This window comes from Xyrauchen texanus, chromosome 25 (assembly GCF_025860055.1).
Source record: "Xyrauchen texanus isolate HMW12.3.18 chromosome 25, RBS_HiC_50CHRs, whole genome shotgun sequence".
In the NCBI taxonomy this organism is placed as follows: domain Eukaryota; kingdom Metazoa; phylum Chordata; class Actinopteri; order Cypriniformes; family Catostomidae; genus Xyrauchen; species Xyrauchen texanus.
The window spans coordinates 35953841-35972531 of record NC_068300.1 but is presented as its reverse complement, the minus strand read 5'-3'; the positions used below and the strand labels follow the sequence as shown (position 1 = coordinate 35972531).

General features: G+C 35.6%; 2 protein-coding genes across 4 annotated transcripts in view; one reads left to right on the top strand and one right to left on the bottom strand.

Annotated features, from left to right (window-relative positions):
• LOC127619084 (microphthalmia-associated transcription factor-like) overlaps nt 1-11720 on the top strand; it is a 53396-nt gene extending 41676 nt beyond the window's left edge. Inside the window, exons 3-10 of one of the 3 annotated variants that reach the window (XM_052091829.1) lie at nt 1686-1916; nt 3671-3769; nt 5983-6100; nt 6321-6413; nt 6968-7024; nt 8345-8420; nt 8540-8687; nt 9744-11720. In XM_052091829.1, coding sequence (XP_051947789.1) covers nt 1686-1916; nt 3671-3769; nt 5983-6100; nt 6321-6413; nt 6968-7024; nt 8345-8420; nt 8540-8687; nt 9744-10160 — 1239 coding nt within the window. In that variant the 3' untranslated portion in view covers nt 10161-11720. The remainder of the gene's footprint in view (nt 1-1685; nt 1917-3670; nt 3770-5982; nt 6101-6320; nt 6414-6967; nt 7025-8344; nt 8421-8539; nt 8688-9743) is intronic. The other 2 variants (XM_052091830.1, XM_052091831.1) reach the window with 2 other exon arrangements.
• Nucleotides 11721-11756: 36 nt separating this feature from the next.
• The window catches only part of LOC127619085 (2-epi-5-epi-valiolone synthase), a 33209-nt gene continuing 26274 nt past the window's right edge, over nt 11757-18691 (bottom strand). The window contains exons 4-5 of the mRNA XM_052091832.1: nt 16733-16985; nt 11757-13667 (exon numbers count right to left, since the gene is read on the bottom strand). Coding sequence (XP_051947792.1) covers nt 13567-13667; nt 16733-16985 — 354 coding nt within the window. The 3' untranslated portion in view covers nt 11757-13566. The remainder of the gene's footprint in view (nt 13668-16732; nt 16986-18691) is intronic.

Genomic DNA, 18691 nt, shown 5'->3' with positions numbered 1-18691 from the left:
CTGCAGGAAAAGTGTAGAGAGCAGGAGATGCCCCTCTAAATTGCCTTCATTGATCTTCTGTATGCTCCCCCAATACACCTTCAGGACCTGCAGTGGGATCTCATCCATGAGATGCTATTTGCTGAAAATGCTGCCTTAACGTCACACACACAGAGGAAGGTCTGCAGCAGTTTGCCAACCGCCTCTACCACGCCTGCAAGTAGATTGGACTAACCCTCAGTCTGAAGAAGACCAACATCATGGCCCAGGATTGTAGACTCCCCCACCATCATCATTGACTGGTACCACCTTGAAGTTTTTGACAACTTTACCTACCTAGGGTCCATCATCTCCATTTCACTCTTCATCGATACGGAGGTGAACGGCTGGATCACCAAGGCAGCAGCAGCCATGGCCAGACTGAAACAGAGGGTCTGGAACAACCCAAATCTCACAGAAAAGACCAAACTGCTCATCTATTAGGCCCTCGTGCTCAGTATACTCCTCTACTCAGTGAGACATGGACTAATTAACAAAACATGAGAAGAAACTCCACAGCTTCCATCTGAGATGCCTTCGGCACATTCTACACATTCAGTGGCAGGACAAAGTACAGGACAAAGGACATCACCCTACTGGAAGCTATACCATTGTCTCCTGAAGATGGAAGGACGCTTAATACACACGTTTTCTTAATAAAGTGCTCAGTGAGTGTATATTATAAACTGTAAAAATATTTTGTGAGGTAACCTATAAAATATACTTCATGTGGTAACATTTAAATTAACTGGTTTTATTTTATTCAGAAATGTCATTTAATCTGACAAAATGTACTTGAAAAATTGGGCTACACCAACAAAAGTATATATATATATATATATATATATATATATATATTTATTTATTTATTGTGGATTAGAGCAAGTAGAAATAAATAATTGAGGTAACAATTGCAGGTTACCACTTTTGCACTGTAGGATATAATAAGGTTTTATTGGTTTCATAGGTGGAAAGTGAAACACTTTCACTTTTCTAAGAGAAACTGAAAGTTGCAGATTCTGTAAAATCACAATGTTCTTGCAACCTTTGTTGGTTGTTTGTTTATTAGTTGTAGGTAAGTCTTTTGTGCGTTTTTTTGGTATAATAAAGATTTCAGCAAAATAAGGTTGTGTTGTTTGTGTGTGTTTATTTTTATGGAGCGAGCGGTGCTTATACAGCAAATATAATGTAATGTCTTTTGAACAACAACAAAAAACATTAACATAAGAAAAGACAAGTTTTTAGAAATTTTCTCTTTTTGCCCCTATGCTCCTAAAATGCATTTACATTGCAGTGGAGCAAGCTTTTAAGGGACATTTAGCTTTTAAAGGACATGTCATCATTTACTCACCCAGATGTTGTTCCAAACCCATAAGACTTTCTTTCTGCTTTGGAACACAAAATATGTTTTGCAGTATGTATGTATGTGGTCCAGAAACAGCTGTTGTAACCATTCACATTCATTGTATGGAAAAGGGCAGCTTTGGACAATACAAATACAAATGTTTTGCTTGTACTATCCCTTTAATCTGAAAAAATACAAATCTTTATATAGTAAACTTTTTAAAATCTAAAACTACACATTGTCATTAGCCATATAATGACTCTCCCTCTCTCTCTCTCTCTCTCTCTCTCTCTCTCTCTCTCTCTCTCTCTCTCTCCTGAAGGTTCAAACTCATCTTGAAAACCCCACTAAGTATCATATCCAGCAGGCTCAGCGGCAGCAGGTGAAGGAGTATCTCTCCACCACTCTGGGAGGTAAGCTTGGATCGCAGGCGTTGAGCTTGCCGTGCCCCAGCCAGGCCACTGATCACGGGGGAATGCCTCCGGGGCCGGGCAACAGCGCCCCCAACAGTCCCATGGCCTTACTGACCCTAAACTCCAACTGCGAGAAAGAGGTAACAACCCTGTTTCACTACTGTATTAAGAATACTAATATATGTCATTATAGTCTGAAAAATAATCTGTAAACTTCATAGTTACATCTTTAATTGCTCCAGATTTTTTTCACAATTCTTTGCTGCTTTAATTTGATTATTAATGTATATTTAAAAATGTATATAAACAATGGATATAGAAAAATAAGAAATATTTAGCATAAAGATTTTTTTTTTGGCATTGTAACATTATCATAAAAATTAAAGGGATAGTTCACCCAAAATATAAATTCTCTCATCATTTACTCACCCTCATTCTATCCCAGATGTGTATAACTTTCTTTCTTCAGCAGAATATAAACAAAGATTTTAGAAGAATATCTCAGCTCTGTAGGAGCATACAATGCAAGTGAATGGTGACCAGACATTTGAAGGTCCAAAAAAAGCACATAAAGGCAAAATAAACGTAATCCATAAGATTCCAGTAGTTAAAGCTATGTCTTCTGAAAAAATATGATAAGTGTGGGTAAGAAACAGATCAATATTTAAGTCCTTATGTGTATGCATAACACACCGGAAGTGAAAGTGGAGATTGATAGTAAAAAATGTTAAATATGACTTAAATATGAATCTGTTTCTCACCCACACCTATCATATTACTTCTGAAGACATGGATTTAACCACAGGAGTATTATGGATTAATTTTATGCTGTCTTTATCTCCTTTTTGGAACTTCAAAGTTCTGGTCACCATTCACTTGCATTGTATGGACCTACAGAGGTGAGATATTCTTCTAAAAATCTTCATTAGTGTTCTGCAGAAGAAAGAAAGTCATACACATCTGGGATGGCATGAGGGTGAGTAAATGATGAGAGAATATTCATTTTTGGGTGAACTATCCCTTTAAGTAAATGTTCCTCCCAAATTCTCATTACTGTAATGCAAATATATTATATTATATAATAATAATATATATAATTTAAATGTAAAAGTATTTATACATTTTTGTACTGCCTGTACATTTTTCTGATTTGAATTTTTAATAAATATTGTTTCCGGATGGGATGATTTTCATTACTGTATTACAGTAATGAGAATCTAATGAGAATCAGCAATGATAATTACAAACAAACTTAAAAGTTAAAATGATCTGTTACAGCAAAAATTAAGAGGGAAAATGTGCCTTATTGTGACAAAAATAATGGCAGAAATATCTTAAAAGCCTAAAATAGGCTTTATTTTCTTTATGCTAAAGATTATTTCTCCCTTTTTTATTTTGTGGTAAAAATGTGGCCTGGACACGTTCTTTGTGAAATTCACTCTATAACATGACAAACAAATCAGTTGTGAATTCATTATCATGTGTCAACGTTTGTTAATGAAGTATAAATAGGCATGACTTCGTCATGAACTCTGTCATTTTAGAGTTCATTACCTGCTAATCATAAAAACAGACACAAGTAGAGGAGCAAAACTAACAGTCTCACTGTTTGCGGCTCTATGAATATCTCGCTATAACAGCTGCCGTGGATTGCGTCATCGCTCACAGTGTGATAGAGAGGAGAGAGTTGAAATAAGTGTTAATACCTGATTTAAAGAGAGTCTGCTGTTGAACTGCATAGATTTCTTAATGATTTTAATGATAAGAACTGGGTTGATTTGAACTGTTTCTTTATTTTACCACAGTAGAGCACTTTAATTAACTATAGGAGGCTTATACGTAATATACTTAAACTATTAAATGCTGTTTGACTGATTGCTTTGATCTTTGTCAGATGGACGATGTCATTGACGACATAATTGGTTTGGAATCAAGTTACAATGAGGATCTCATTAGATTCCCCTTGGACCCCGGGCTTCAGATGTCAAACACGGTATGGATTGTTTTACTTTCTTTGCACTACTACACTTATTTTTCTTGCTAGTTCAGCTCTTGTATAGTGGACCACATGTCTTTAATCACCCAATCTTTTGGAGTATTGACTGAATAGTTCACCCCAAAAATATAACTTTTGGCATCAGCAACTATTAATTACTCTCACGCAAACCTTTGTTTTGTTTTTTTGTTCTTCCATAAAACACAAAAGGAAGAATTTTGAAGAGTGTTCATGCTGCTATTTTCCATACAGTGGAAGAGGATGGGGACTGGAGCTTTAAAGCTCCAAAAAGGACAAAAGAGGCATTATGAAAGTGGTCCATGTGCTCGTTGAGTATATCGCAAGCCTTCTAAAGCTATCTGATAGCTGTGTATGTGAAACAGACTGAAATTTACATTGGATGAAAACTTCCGCCGTGACTCTCAAATCTCATTTGCGCTTGCGCATATTCAAACTTGTCACCTCTCGATGCATTAGGTTTGACTTTAATAATGTCAAAATGACTCTGGAGCATGCGTCTAATGACAAATCATCGCAAAGATGCCAAGATTGAATATGCGCAAACGCAAATGAGTTTTGAGAGCTATCAGATAGACAGTGGGGAAAAGTTTCAGTGAATAGCCTAAATTTTGGTCTGTTCTGCACGAGTCATATGGACTACTTTTATGGTACATTTATGATGCTTGTTTTAATTGGTGCTTTCATTGTATTGAAAAGATCTGCATGAATATTCTTCAAAACCTCTTTTGTGTTCCTCTGAAGAATGTTTTGCTCACATTTGTGATAACAAATTATAATAAGCAACAGCAAATTTGAACACATTTGCCGATGTGCATTAAGTGTTGTTTACACCTATAAGGAGTGTTCAACAAAAAACATGTAAAATTAGTCTGATGTCTTTGCCAAATGTTTGGCATAGACGTGTTATCACTGTAATTCTGTGGTCATGCTATTCAAATTAGTGGTCATCAATTTAACACGTTAATTCAGTGCGATTAATTATATAAAAAATGATGCGTTAAAAAATAATTAATTATGTACCTGGACTGTAATAAGGAATATTCCTTCCACATGAGCAATTCAAGCATGAAGTACCACCTGTTTTCTCCAGGGGGCAGTAAGCGAAACTCACTATATAGGCAACGCGCAGCTTATGCTGAGAACAAATCACACTTACCAAGAGCAGACAACACTAGATAAGAACACATTCTTGTGTACAAACACAGCTTGATGGAGCGCAGATCCAAAAACAGGGATCTCAAGATGTGTTTTTCTAAGTTTCAAACTTTGTTTAACTGACAAAGCGACCTAGAAACTGTATGTTTATGACGAAACAAAACCATAAACACACAAAAAGAGTGATTTTTATTTTATTTTTTTATTACTGTTTATGGTAAAAAAAAAATATGGTTGTCATCCACTAAAATGTTTAATCGAATGAATTACATGATATGCTGATTAATTAATCAAAATATTCGCAATCAATCAAATATATAAATATTTGCTGAGAAAGCCCCTCAAATAACAATAATTCAATATATAATTATTCAATAATTATACAATGTTATAATTAAATAACATATAATAATTCAAATATCTACAGCAATCCATTTCAAGGCCTCTGCATTAGGACTTACGCTCAGTCCAGCTGTGTTTAAACTCAAAAATAAAGTTTATTCAGAACTCACATTTTAAGTCATTTTTATTGGTAACTCTGTTTAAAGTGATCTTACAGCATGGCTATCATGATTGTTCTCCCTTCAAAGTGCCCTTCGGAGGCTGATTTATCCCATTCAGAATGCAGTTTGAACTTTGTTCTTTGTACAGCTGCGCACTGTTTATACAGCTGGAGTTTTGCTTACTGCCCCTGGCTGAAAACAGGTGGTACTGCAAGCTTGAATTGCACCGATGGTAGGAATATTCCTTATTACGGTCCAGAGACATGATTAGTTGCATTATTTTTAACTTAACAAATTAAATCGACAGCCCTCATCAGTCGTAAATATTATATAGTAATACATAATTAAAAAAATTACAATAAAACAATTGCAATTCTACTCTATGGTGTGCTAATAAATGTTCATTTGTGCTAATAATTTTCTTAAGAAAGTAAGTGTGCAGTCCTGTTTTAAGGACTGGATTCTAAGTGGTGTTGAATGCAATGAGACAATGTTGATATTGTGTGCACAGCATGTATCTTGTGTTTTTAGATCCCTGTCTCAGCTAACCTCATGGACATGTACAGTAACCCAGGCATACCACCTCCTGGAATCTCTATCAGTAACTCCTGCCCTGCTAACCTGCCCAATATTAAAAGGGAATTCTCTGGTGAGTGCCACTGAGTGTACATTGAGTCTAACCATGTTTGATTTGATAAAAACTGCCTTTTTTCGGGCATGAAAGTTTTAATTCTGTTTTGTTTAGCAACAAAGACCCTCCAGGCCTTTTGACAATGTATTGTGGTTTACCTTTTAAAGTCAGTAGAAATTTCATGTGGAAGATGCTAAGAGTGAGAATTGTATAAAAAATATGATCATATGCCACATAGTTACTCCATCTCCAGCCATGATGCACATGATGGACAAACCCAGCTCCTGTGGCAAGTTTGAGAACTATCAAAGGCCTGAAGGGTTTCCTGTGGGTACGTGGAAATATTTCATACATTGTCTGCATATCAGGGTCTTCTCTGAATCATAACAATGACAATTTTGTGGGTTTCATTTGCACATTGACAGACCTATACTGGTGCATCTGATGTGTACAATTATTATAGCTATGTTCAGAATAGAATACTTGCTTACTGTGTTCCATGCAGTGTGTTTTGTTGCATACTGCAAATTTGGGCAAAACTAGTAGATCATCCATGCATGCCTTGCATTCAGAAAATTCACTTACTGTGCATAGTATACATACTATATACAGTACAGCAGCAATAGTAAGAGTGGTATGTTAGTATGCTATTCCAAACATGACCAAAAAGAAAATGGTTGGTTACAAAGAATTGTTTAGGGAGAGCATATATGCATACTTGCTTAACAACAACTTAACACTGACTTTTAGTGATTATACTATGAAAGACAGCTGCAATGACATTTCAGGGGTGCCAAGAGACTTTTTCATGTTCTCAAATTAACAATGAAGCCAGCTGGGAAATAAACTTCTCCTCACCTCTCACCTTGCTTTGTCTTTTTTTAGAGGCAGAGGTGCGCGCTTTCGCAAAGGAAAGGCAAAAAAAGGACAACCATAACTTAAGTGAGTTTTTTATGTTGATGTTGACTTGACATATTACCACCCACAGTCGGTTCATTGATCATCTGATGTATATTGCAGACAAAACTGGAAAGTCCTTATTGTTTTTATCTGGCAAGCTTATCTGATTGGTTTCCTTTATGTAACTTCTGCCAGTAAGGGCACATAAGGTTTTTATCAGTCTGCCTCAAACTTATGTTTACAAGGTAATGTGTTGAAACAGCAAGCACTCGTGAAAATATCACTTAATCTGACAAAGTTTCCCAGTTTATTTTAAGAGCATAACATCATGAACATAATCATACATGCAAAGTCTGTGAGCGTGGCCACGAAGTTATGCTTTCGTTCAAGCATGCACTAAATCTAGACGCAAGAGTATTTGGTGAAATTGCTGGTGCAAAGTGCAAATGGGCTGGGTCAAGTGCAATTTAATTCTGAGGTTCTTCTCCAGCACCATTTGCATCCTATTATATAGTCATTCCCTGTCAAGCACCAGCGATATAAACAAGACAGCACATCCATAAGAAGTTGGTAGTGTTAATGGACTGTATGCAATGAATTAGAAGTATAGAAATAAGGACTTACGTTCTTTTGTGCATTAACCGCATCCCTGTTGAATGTCAGGCATTTCTATGACAGTGACACGCTCATTTTATATGTATGGAAAATGTGGTTCTCATCAGGATTTGGATTTATGCTCCATTAAATTATAGAGAGAATGTAAGTAGTATAATGTTCATCTACTCACACAAATCATGGCTAGTATTAACAGCGATTGTATCGGAACACACTTCACCTCTACCGGTCGTTTTTGATTTTGAAAAACCACAAATATTCCTAAATTCAAATAACACTTCAAACGAAATAAAAAATATAATCAAAATAACGAAGTGGTCAGGAAAATCATACTTAAGACAAACATTTTTCTACAACTTCTTGTTTGGGCATGAACTTTACTCAAATGCAGGAAATTAGTTTAGACTTTGCGCTGAAAACAGACTTGCTTTTGAAACATCTTAGCGAAATGATAGCTAATTGTGCTTTGCACCACTCATTTACATACTTGCATTACATTACATTGTGTTATAGGCTATTTCAGATAAACCCACCCCTTATGTAAAAACAAAACAAACTGGTTGATCGCTTTACATGTTGGTCAGACGGTCCCTTCGATGTGGGCGGTTCATGGCCAGAATAAGCTGCAATGTGGACCAGACTTTATGCCATTTAGTCAAAAGTCTGGCTACGCTAGACTAAATATTATATGGCCCTCGAATATGATATGGATTTGTAATATAATATTATTTTCTTCCTCTGTATCAGTTGAGAGGAGACGAAGATTCAACATCAACGATCGAATTAAAGAACTGGGAACTCTGATTCCAAAATCAAATGACCCGTAAGGACAAATATGTTCAGTACATTCTGAGCTACACGTCAACCACATGAATACCACAGATGCTAATGCTGTTAATAGAGCTGCTGTTGTCAGCTGAGGATGGTTGTGTTATTCCTCAGGGATATGCGCTGGAACAAGGGCACTATTCTGAAGGCCTCTGTGGACTACATCAGGAAACTTCAGAGAGAGCAACAACGTGCCAAAGAGCTGGAGAACCGACAGAAGAAGCTGGAACATGCCAACCGCCACCTGATGCTTAGGATACAGGTCAGCTAGAGACAATAAATGAGCACACTAACTAAATGTAACATGTAAACTTTTGATCGAAGAAGTGATAGACCAATATTTTGGCCAGGCTGATTAATCAAAAGAGCCATTTGTGCCATTTTGAGATTATTGGCATTGGCTTATAACTGTATAACCACTTTGCAGATTAGCAGAAGTGTACATTTCAGTAAATATTTTGTATACATCTCATATGCTATCTTTTTAAAATATCATGTGTATATATTTTCATAACAGTAGCCACCCTGCTTTCTACTCAATGGCATCAGCCATTGATGTTGGTCAGAAATCCATATCGGTTGACCACTATACTGTAGAGGAAGTAAAAACCCCTTTCATTTTCTCCATAAGCTCATTTATTTTAAACAGTAACATGCAAATATTTCATAACAGACCTACAGTGAGCTCTGAGGTTGTAAATCGATGGAATATGCTATCAGTTCATGTTATTAAAAACACATTTAATAGCGGAGTTTGTGCTGAATAACTACATTACCCATGATCCTGCAGAAAAAGATCCACCAATCAGAGAATCGCAGCTAACAAAGCATGCCAAATGAGCTCTGCAGGGACCGCCCACTTCAATGAAGCTCTGTGAATGATGCAATGATGAGTCTGTCTTTCTACACGGTCAAATGTCTATCTAATCTAATGGTAACCAATAGCCAAATAGCTATTTAGGCATTGTTTTAAGCTAATGAGCAAGTTTACGTGTGCATTCTTACACTGAATATGCTTAATAAGGCGACAATGTGTGTGGTCATTTAAATGGCTTAAATGGCTTTTCTTTATCTGGGTAAGGTCATAAATGGTTTAAGCACAAACTGGTAGATTTTTGGCCATTATCAGCATGTTGGTGTGCATGTAAAGACACTGATTGTTGCAGGTAATGAAGCCTTTCTGAAATTGTGTCAATAGCGAAAATTGTGCCAATGTTACATTTTGGTCTAACCCTTTAAGCAACAGGTAATGCAATGTTGTAGTCAACCATTAACAGGAGACCTCTTCTCTCTTTTTGAATGCTCCGCATGAATCCAGGAGCTGGAAATGCAGGCCCGTGCACATGGACTGGCCGTCGCCTCCTCTACACTCTGCCCATCAGAGCTGGCAGCCCGGGCCATCAAACAGGAGCCGGTTCTGGGAGGCTGCACCCAGGATATGTACTCCCACGCGCACCCCTCCTGCCCGGACATGGGCCGCTCAAGCACCCTCGACCTTAACAATGGCACAATCACCTTTAATGACGCCCATGGTCCGGGCTCTACCACTGATACCGAGGCCTACAGTCTGATCCCTAAGGCACATGGCACCAAACTTGATGACATCCTGATGGACGACACACTAACGGGTGTAGCAACAAACGACTCGCTGCTCACCTCCATCTCACCTGGAGCCTCAAACGAAAGTAGCCAGAAAAATAGCGTGAGCATGGAAGAAAACGAGCATGTTTGTTAGCTCTCGTTTGGCTGGTTATTGGTTACAGTCTTCCAATAATGCGATTGACTGCCGAATAGGAAGCACAGCTTGTTTTATCAAGTGCAAAGTAATATTATTTTTTATGTTTACACTCATTTTATTTTATTGTATTCTAACCTTATCCCAGTTTTGCGTTCCTGGAGTTTTTATCATGTTACAATAATTCAGCTGTGCATAATATCTAAATAATCAAGGTCAGTATCAGAAAAAAGATTGATTTGTGTACTTTGCATAGGTGTATTTAGAATATAACTGAATCAACTTTGGGATATTGTAAAAGTGCACTTGAATGGTGATTTTTCTCTGGTTGTACAGTAGCATCTTTACGCATAGTTTAGAAAAATCTCTCTCTTTTATATCCCTTGTAAAGGAATGATTTAAACATAATACTTGCCATTTAATTAGTTTTTGTAGATATTAACATTTTACAAATACAAATTATTTTCTGCCAATGAATTAGTGTCACTATTCTCTCAGGGGAAATTCACTAAAAACTAATTGGGCCAGCTGATAGCATTGTTTATTTGCACTTTGGTGATTCACTAAAGCAATTATGAATACTAAAGGGGTGTTCGACTGCACTATGCATCTTATTAAATGGTGGTTATATCTAGGGCTGAAACGATTAGTCGACAATACAAAATTGTCAACAGAAAGTTTTGTTGTCAAATAGACAATATATTCACAAAGATTTAATTGAAATATGCATGATGTAGATGGTGCCTGGTTCGAATGAATTGCAGGTGGAATGTCAATAAGGTGCAAGTTTTTGTACTGAAATATTGCATGCTAAAGTTGTGCCATTGTTTAGTGAATTCGTCCCTCAGAGCTGTTTTTTTTTTTTTTTTTTTCTGTTTTAAGGTTATTTCACTAAGCTCCATTGATTCACACCACTGTGGGTATTTTGGAATGATGGGAATCAGGTCATTTTGTCACTGGAATAATCTCCACAATATCCAATTTAAGTTCAAATGTGCCAAGATCTGTAAGCAATGTCCTGCTAGAAACAAACAGAGAATGATCTGCAAAACTTGGACAGTTTGACAAACATTTAGGGTGGTAATAGTTTCTGAAAACAAAAATAGGCAGTTGTTATTAGTGGTCTGTTTTATGGTTAGTTGCTATATCTGTCATTTAATACATTTTAAGATTTATTGTCATGTAAATGAACATGATTTGTTGTGGTTACTGTATATGCAGTGCCTATATAGTTATACACTGCTTGTAGCCTATATTATGAATATACCCAGAGGATGCATTTTAACACAATGCATCTCACAATACAGTGCAAAGCATTAAATAATCCATGTGAATGTGAACTTGCTTAGTATTTCAGACTTTAGACTCGTCATCTCCACTGAAAAATAAAAATTTTCAGGGGTGTTTTGGGGGGGCTATATATCGCCTGGTGTTTCAGACTGTTTAGGAAAATTAGGAGAAAATGTAGGATCAAATAAAATTTTTTTGTACTTCTCAAAAACACTGGATGAACGCCTGTACCTTCAAAACTAAACAAAAAAATGGTATATACAAAATGTAAAACAATTTTTATATATATATATATATATATATATATATATATATATATATATATATATATATATATATATATATATATATTCTAACACTTTTTTGGGTTTTTGAAATGCTTGGTGTAAAATGACTATGTTATAATAAGCTGTACAGTTACTGAATATTTTTACTGTTTCAAAATGCTCAGCAGTGGCGCTGATATATGCCTTTGAGAAGCATCCAATTTGTGCCACTATAATGGCCATGTAGGTGCAACTACTGTATTATGTTTTGTTATATAGAACTATGCAGAGGTAACTTTCAGTTCAGAAATCAACCCTTTTCTTTGAAAGAAGAAATCATTTGATAAATTACATTTGAAAAAATTCAGTATACCACCTGCTTTCCACGGGAGGTGGAACGTTAATTGTGCCAGTCAGTTAGTGCAGACTTATGTGAATAAGGTTTAATAATAAACAAGTTTTAGTGAAAGATGAGTTATACGACAGTTAAGTGCCTTAAATTACAAACCTGTTACTTAAAGGAATAGTTCAACCAAAATTAAAATTATATCAACATTTACTCACATGCTTGTTGTTAATGCAAAAACATTATGCAAAGAAACTTGAAAATCACAAGTTTTTTGAGTGACATTAGGCATAATGATGACACATTTTTGTGTGAATTATATCATAATGTGCTTTCTGGTTAAAAACAGCTTCACTTTCCTGGATGAGATGACTTCATCAGAAATTATACAGTACGTTGTCCAGTGTCATGGAATGCTTAACTAATCGTAGTAGGATTCAGATCACTGCAACCAGAGGTGGAAGTCATCATCCAGATATGGGCAGGGAGGATTGTTCACTCTAATTACATATGGCCACCAAGTACATGACAGATTTAATGATGGCTCAAATGACATAGAATGGAACTGAATGATATCTCATTACTCATGAATTCTGTATTTAAAAGAAATGTATTTTCTTCTATTTTTGTGATCTTAGATTGTGTCTTAGACTGTGGCATCAAACTAGTGTCAAATAAATGTCCTTAAGGGAAGTAGAGGGGAATGATCTTGAAGGGTTTGACTAAAGACTTGATCTGACATAAATGTATTCTTGATTAAACCTGAATTGTCTTGAAGCACTTCATGGCTTTCAAGAATATTGTATTTAACTCCACCTACTAGCATGAAACTACTGAAAGTTGACTTTAATGTAATTTGTATGTAATGTTATACAGTGTTGACTGATAAAATGTTGCCAAATTTCAAGTGAAGTCTGAATATGCAGTAAAAGTATTATTTATGTATGTTGTGGAGTTAAAGCAAAACTGGCTGTTGCAATTGTTATTTTCTTAGCAATAATTCAGACAATCAAGGAAAGCTCAAGGCTCCTATGTGAATGCATGAGTATCAGTGATGCCCACTGAAAGCTTCCATGGGGGGTGGGGGGGGGGCTGGCTATAGCTAAAGATGTTTTTTGTTAATGTCATTTTGTATTATGTTTTTGAAGCTTAACCAAACATTATTTAAGGAAGGACTTAAAAAAAATGTTGGTTGAATTGCCTTATGAAGGATTTTGTATGAATTCAGTACTGGAAGCCGACCCAACTTTTCACCTGTTGAAGTCACCTTTCACTCAAAATGTTGTTTTGAAATTGAAAATTTGAAGTAGTTGGTCACTAGTGTGGCCATTTCAAGCTTGACAAGTGTACTTGGATTGAAAGTGTTACAAACATTAAAGTTATATTTAGTGGTTTTCACAATTTCTGGCATTTATTTAATTTTTATCAGAGATGTTTTACTCTCAAATGTATGTGGATGTTTATTAAGAATTACAGTCAGGTGTAATATTGAAGTGGGGCAGTATTATGTTTCCTTGATGTTGTCCAAGCGCTCAGCTCTATGTTCTTCACACCATTTCTTGAATGCTCTGCAAAGTATGATCTCTTCTATGCCATTGTAGATTCCTGTAGGGGCAAATTGAAACAAAGTGAAGGAAATTTCAGAGTGTCTACAATTTGCTTTGAACACGTAACGGTGCACCGGTAACACTTTACAATAATGTTTCATTTGTTAACATTAGTTAACAACATTAACTAATATGAACTAACAGTGAACAATACTTTCATAGCATGTATTAATCGTGGTTAATGTTAATTCCAACATATAGTTTAAAATCAAAGTTGTATATGTTTACATTAGTTAATGCACTATGATCTAACATGAACTAAAAATGAGCAATGGTATTTTTATTAACTAATATTAACAAAGATTAATAAATGCTGTTAAAAACATAGTGTTCATTGTAAGTTCAAGATACCTAATGCATTAACTATTAATGTAAACAAATGGAACCTTATTGTAGAGTATTACCGGTGCACCCTTTAAGCTCAAGAAAAATAACATTTATCAAAATATTAATAACCACAGTCTTGACCAACACATCATTATTGTAATTGGTAAAAACATGAAACTAATAAAATAGCCATGTGTCATATGTTGTTTGAAAGCTCTTAATGAGAAGAATACAACCAGCCTGTTTGTTTTACTGACAGACAAATATAGCGAATAATAGCTATGTATATGTCTTTGACATATATGATACATGTAAACAGGTGTTGCTTAGAGTACATGTGTTTTCACTTATAAAAATAAATGGAACATGAAATGTCACATACCATTACATTTGGTTTTGTCTAATGAGTCCACACACAATGTAATATGCATAGATCATTAGATAATCCACACGAAGCATAATGTGCTATCTGGCAAAAACACGTTAGCCTTCTTCGATCAGATGATTTCATCGGAAACGATACAGTACTTTGTCCAGCGTCATGGAATGCTAAACTAATCTTATTAGGATTCAGATCACTGCAACCAGAGGTGGAAGTCATCCAAATATGGGCAGAGAAGATCGTTTGTTACATGACACAGACTCACTTATGGCTCAAATGACACAGAATCAGCAGGTGCCTGAACAAGTTAGAGGGGACGGTTGCATTGTTTAATTTTATTCCAGATTGTTCTGCACCAAGCAAAGTTTCAGCACATAATCCTTAAAAATGGTATACGTTTACTGTTTCAATATTGTTACGAATGCTGCCTAAATGCTTACATAAAAACAGCTTATTGCAACAGTACTTGCTAGGAGAAGAAATTATAAAGATGGTGAGAGAATTCGGGTTTGGTTCGGGCTTCTAATCTTACGGTATAATTCGGGACAGGCCACACGGTCTCTGGTACGGGTCCGGGTTTCATTTTAAGGCCTGCGCAGTTCTCTACCTCCTGATAAACATTACGAATATAATCCCAATTTAATGCATGAAAATGCTGATTTAATACATCACATGAAAATCTGTGGGATTGCCTTAATCTCTTTTGCATGGTTCACTTTATTTTTGCCCAGTAGGATATCTCATACAGTAGAACCCCTGAGAAATATGGACAGAAATTTACAATTGTCTGGTCTTGGCATGTATCTTAGTTTACAATTTAGATGACATGCTTCTTTTAAAAATAAAACTGTAAAAAATCATATGAATGCACACATAAAAAATATCAATACACAGATTTAAAGTAGGCCTATCAATGCAATATTTTGAGAAAAATAATCACATTGTTGAAGTGCTATGATTGTGTCGGCACATCCCTGTACAACAGTGGTCTTGGACATTATACTGACACCTATCGAAGCAGAAATATCTTTTTAGCAGGCATATTTCTTCTCATAACCCATTTACTCCTCAACCATAAATGGTTATATGATCTCAACATGGTGGCCTCCACAATGTGTAATCCACCTAATGTAAAAAAAAATTACTTTTTCTAATCTAGTATGACTGTAGTCTTCATGTAATGTGAGTGTACTCTACATCATTTTAATAATTCTTCAAAAGTGCTATTTACAGGATATACATTTCCTTTACTAAATTATTTTGATACTGAATGCATTTCACATCATCATGAAGAAATACAACTATTTCCATACAGGGTGAAATGGTCTAATATATCCATATCACGCTGTAGACCGGTTGCCCACTGGGTTGAGCCTGGACAGTACCTGGATGGGAGACCTCATGGGGAAAACTAAGGTTGCTGCTGGAAGAGGTATTTATGAGGTCAGCTGGAGGTGCTCACCCTGTGATCTTTGTGGGTTCTAATGCCCTAATATATTGATGGGAGACTATCCTGTAAAAAGGTACTGTCCTTTGTATGAGATGTTAAACTGAGGTCCTGACTCTCTGTGGACAATAAAAATCCCAGGACACTTCTCGTAAATAGTAGGTGGTGTAACCCTGGTGTCCTGGCCAAATTCCCTCCATTGGCCCTTGTCAATCATGGCCTCCTAGTAATCTCCATCCATTAATTGGTTACATCACTCTACTCTCTCCTCTCCATCAATAGCTGGTGTGTGGTGGGAGTTCTGGTGCACTATGGCTGCTGTTGCATCTTCCGTGTTGATGCTGCACACCTCTTGGTGGTTGAGGAGATTCCCCCTATACTATGTAAAGTGCTTTGAGTGTAGTGTCAAAAAAAAAAAACGCTATATAAATGTAATATTCGTTCAAAAAAACTTTATGAAAATCATCAAATACTTACATTTTTACTGAAAATATTAACATTAGCTGATTCTCAAAGTGATTTCTCATGTTCTTGTGGACTTGTTTGACGTTCTGAAACTTCTCTGACTGATTCAGACACGCGGCACACCCCCTCTTTTTCAAAACCCTGCACTCCAAAGACACTGTTAAGACCATCACCGAGCAGAAGAGAACAGTGTGTCTTTTCAACATTGTCAAAAACAACTGTATCAAGTAGTGCCTTCAACTGACAACTGTTATTAATTTGAATGTGCCATTAAACCTGAATGATCCGCTTCAACTACTAACTAAGGGAGAAGAAATATCGTCTGCATACCATTTCATAAAAGATATTGCTTACAGCACTTTTAAATACAAAGTCATTTTTGGGCAATAATACAGAGTAAAGTTCAAAAATATTTTTAAATCCCATTGTCTGTACCACATACTTGCTTTGCCCAGACCCATAGGTAGAGGCATTCTCAGAAGTCCACCGGAGTGCTTGAGTCGTTCACTAAGGGATTTCTGTACCAGCTCCAGAGTGCAGTCTGAATGCCACACAGGAAGCTCAAGACTCCACATGCAGACTATGATGCGTCTTTTCTCCTCCTCTGTCAGAAAGCCCATCTCATGAGCCACATAGACCATGAAAGCCATGTCTATGTTAACCGCCTCTCCATGTAGAAGTGCAGGAAGAATTTTCTGTATCAAAGAAAGAGCTTCAGAATCTCCAGTCTGAGTTAATCAAGACTTGGAGAAAAACAATTTTGAGAAACTATGTGCAAATGTTTAAGAAATGATCTGGGTTAAACACATCTGTGGAATGTTGACAATTACCAACAAGAGTCATTTTAAATCGCCCCTGATTGTAAATCAGATTTACGGTAATGCACTTACAGTGGACTTCTATGGAGCAAGGCATTCCAGAGGGTTATAAGCAGAAATGCACAGCTCGTATTTTTATTTAAGTGCTTACGTTAATTAAGCAATTTTTCAAAATGTTTAGTCATACTGTGGACTAATTGCAAAACAATCACAAAAAAAAAACAAAATATATATATATATATATATATATATATATATATATATATATATATATATATATATATATAATTATTTATAAATAATATTATATGTGTTTATAATTTGTGATAAACAAAGTTTTTTTTCTAATCTTTTTGTTGTTGTCCTAACTTTGTAAACGTGTATTTCTGTTTCTTTTCACTTAACCTCATTTTGAAAAGTCTTATTTCATTCCACTAGATGGCAGCAAGCAAAGTCATTCCATTACAATATAAAGATCTGAAATGTAGGTAGCGCTCTAATGCATTTTAGCCCTCAAAGATGTGTTCGTCCATAGACATTTAGTTTAATTTTCAGTTCATGCACCACGCTCGTTACTTCATTGAATATCACGGCCTCTGAGTGGACTAGAAATTCAATCTGTCATTAGAAAGCTGAGATCCTCCCCTTTGTAATGATAATAAAAACATGTTTTTATGATGATTTGTTTAGCATGCTTTTCCTGCTGGATGGCATATGTTGTTCTGGACATCTAAGAAATAACATTATTCAGCCAAGCAATTTTACAGGAAAAAAAAAGTAAAAGCAGATATAAGGTTTTTAGCTATTTGGGGTTTACAGCAACAGTGACCAGAGCATAAAAGTGACATTTATTTGATGACTTACAGAAATCATATTTCATTTTTAGGGCAACAAAATAGATGCTATGTGAAGGACTTTTATTTTCATATAAACATTTATACCCCATTACCTCTAGGGGGTGCTAATTTTCAACGCAAATATTTTAAAGCCTTATTTTGTCATTTTAAGTAAGATAAATGCAGAAGTTACAAGTTATATAAGTACAGATTCTAAACTTTCAAATGATACTTTGTATGCCTTATGTGTACAGAAACATTTAAGAATTAAACAGAGTTTAAGGGGTTTTAAGTCTTACGTACAATGTATATTTTTTAAAACGTATCTAAATAGTAGTGTTAGTGGTGGGACTACTTTATTAACTTCTGGTTGGATTAACTTCATTCCTGTGGGTGGATTTCTCTGTGTAAACAGTCCCTTTCTGGTAAACTGAATTATGCTGAAATTACTGGGTTACCAACTTTACATGGTCATGACAGGAGTTGAAATATTATATTTAACAAATACAAGGTTTGGAAGTGTAATGTAACATGTATTCCGGTGCAATGATTTACCCCATTGATTTCCGTTGAAAGTACATTAATGTTAAAAACATTTTTGATTTCCTGTGGTAATCGACAACATGTCACAAATGTTGGCAGAAGAGCTGAAGTTATATTAAAGGTGCACTCAGTAATTTTTTTCCCCATTTAAAAAGTTTTATTGCTAAAGGAATTAATAGTAATTTTGAAACATATGTATAAAAT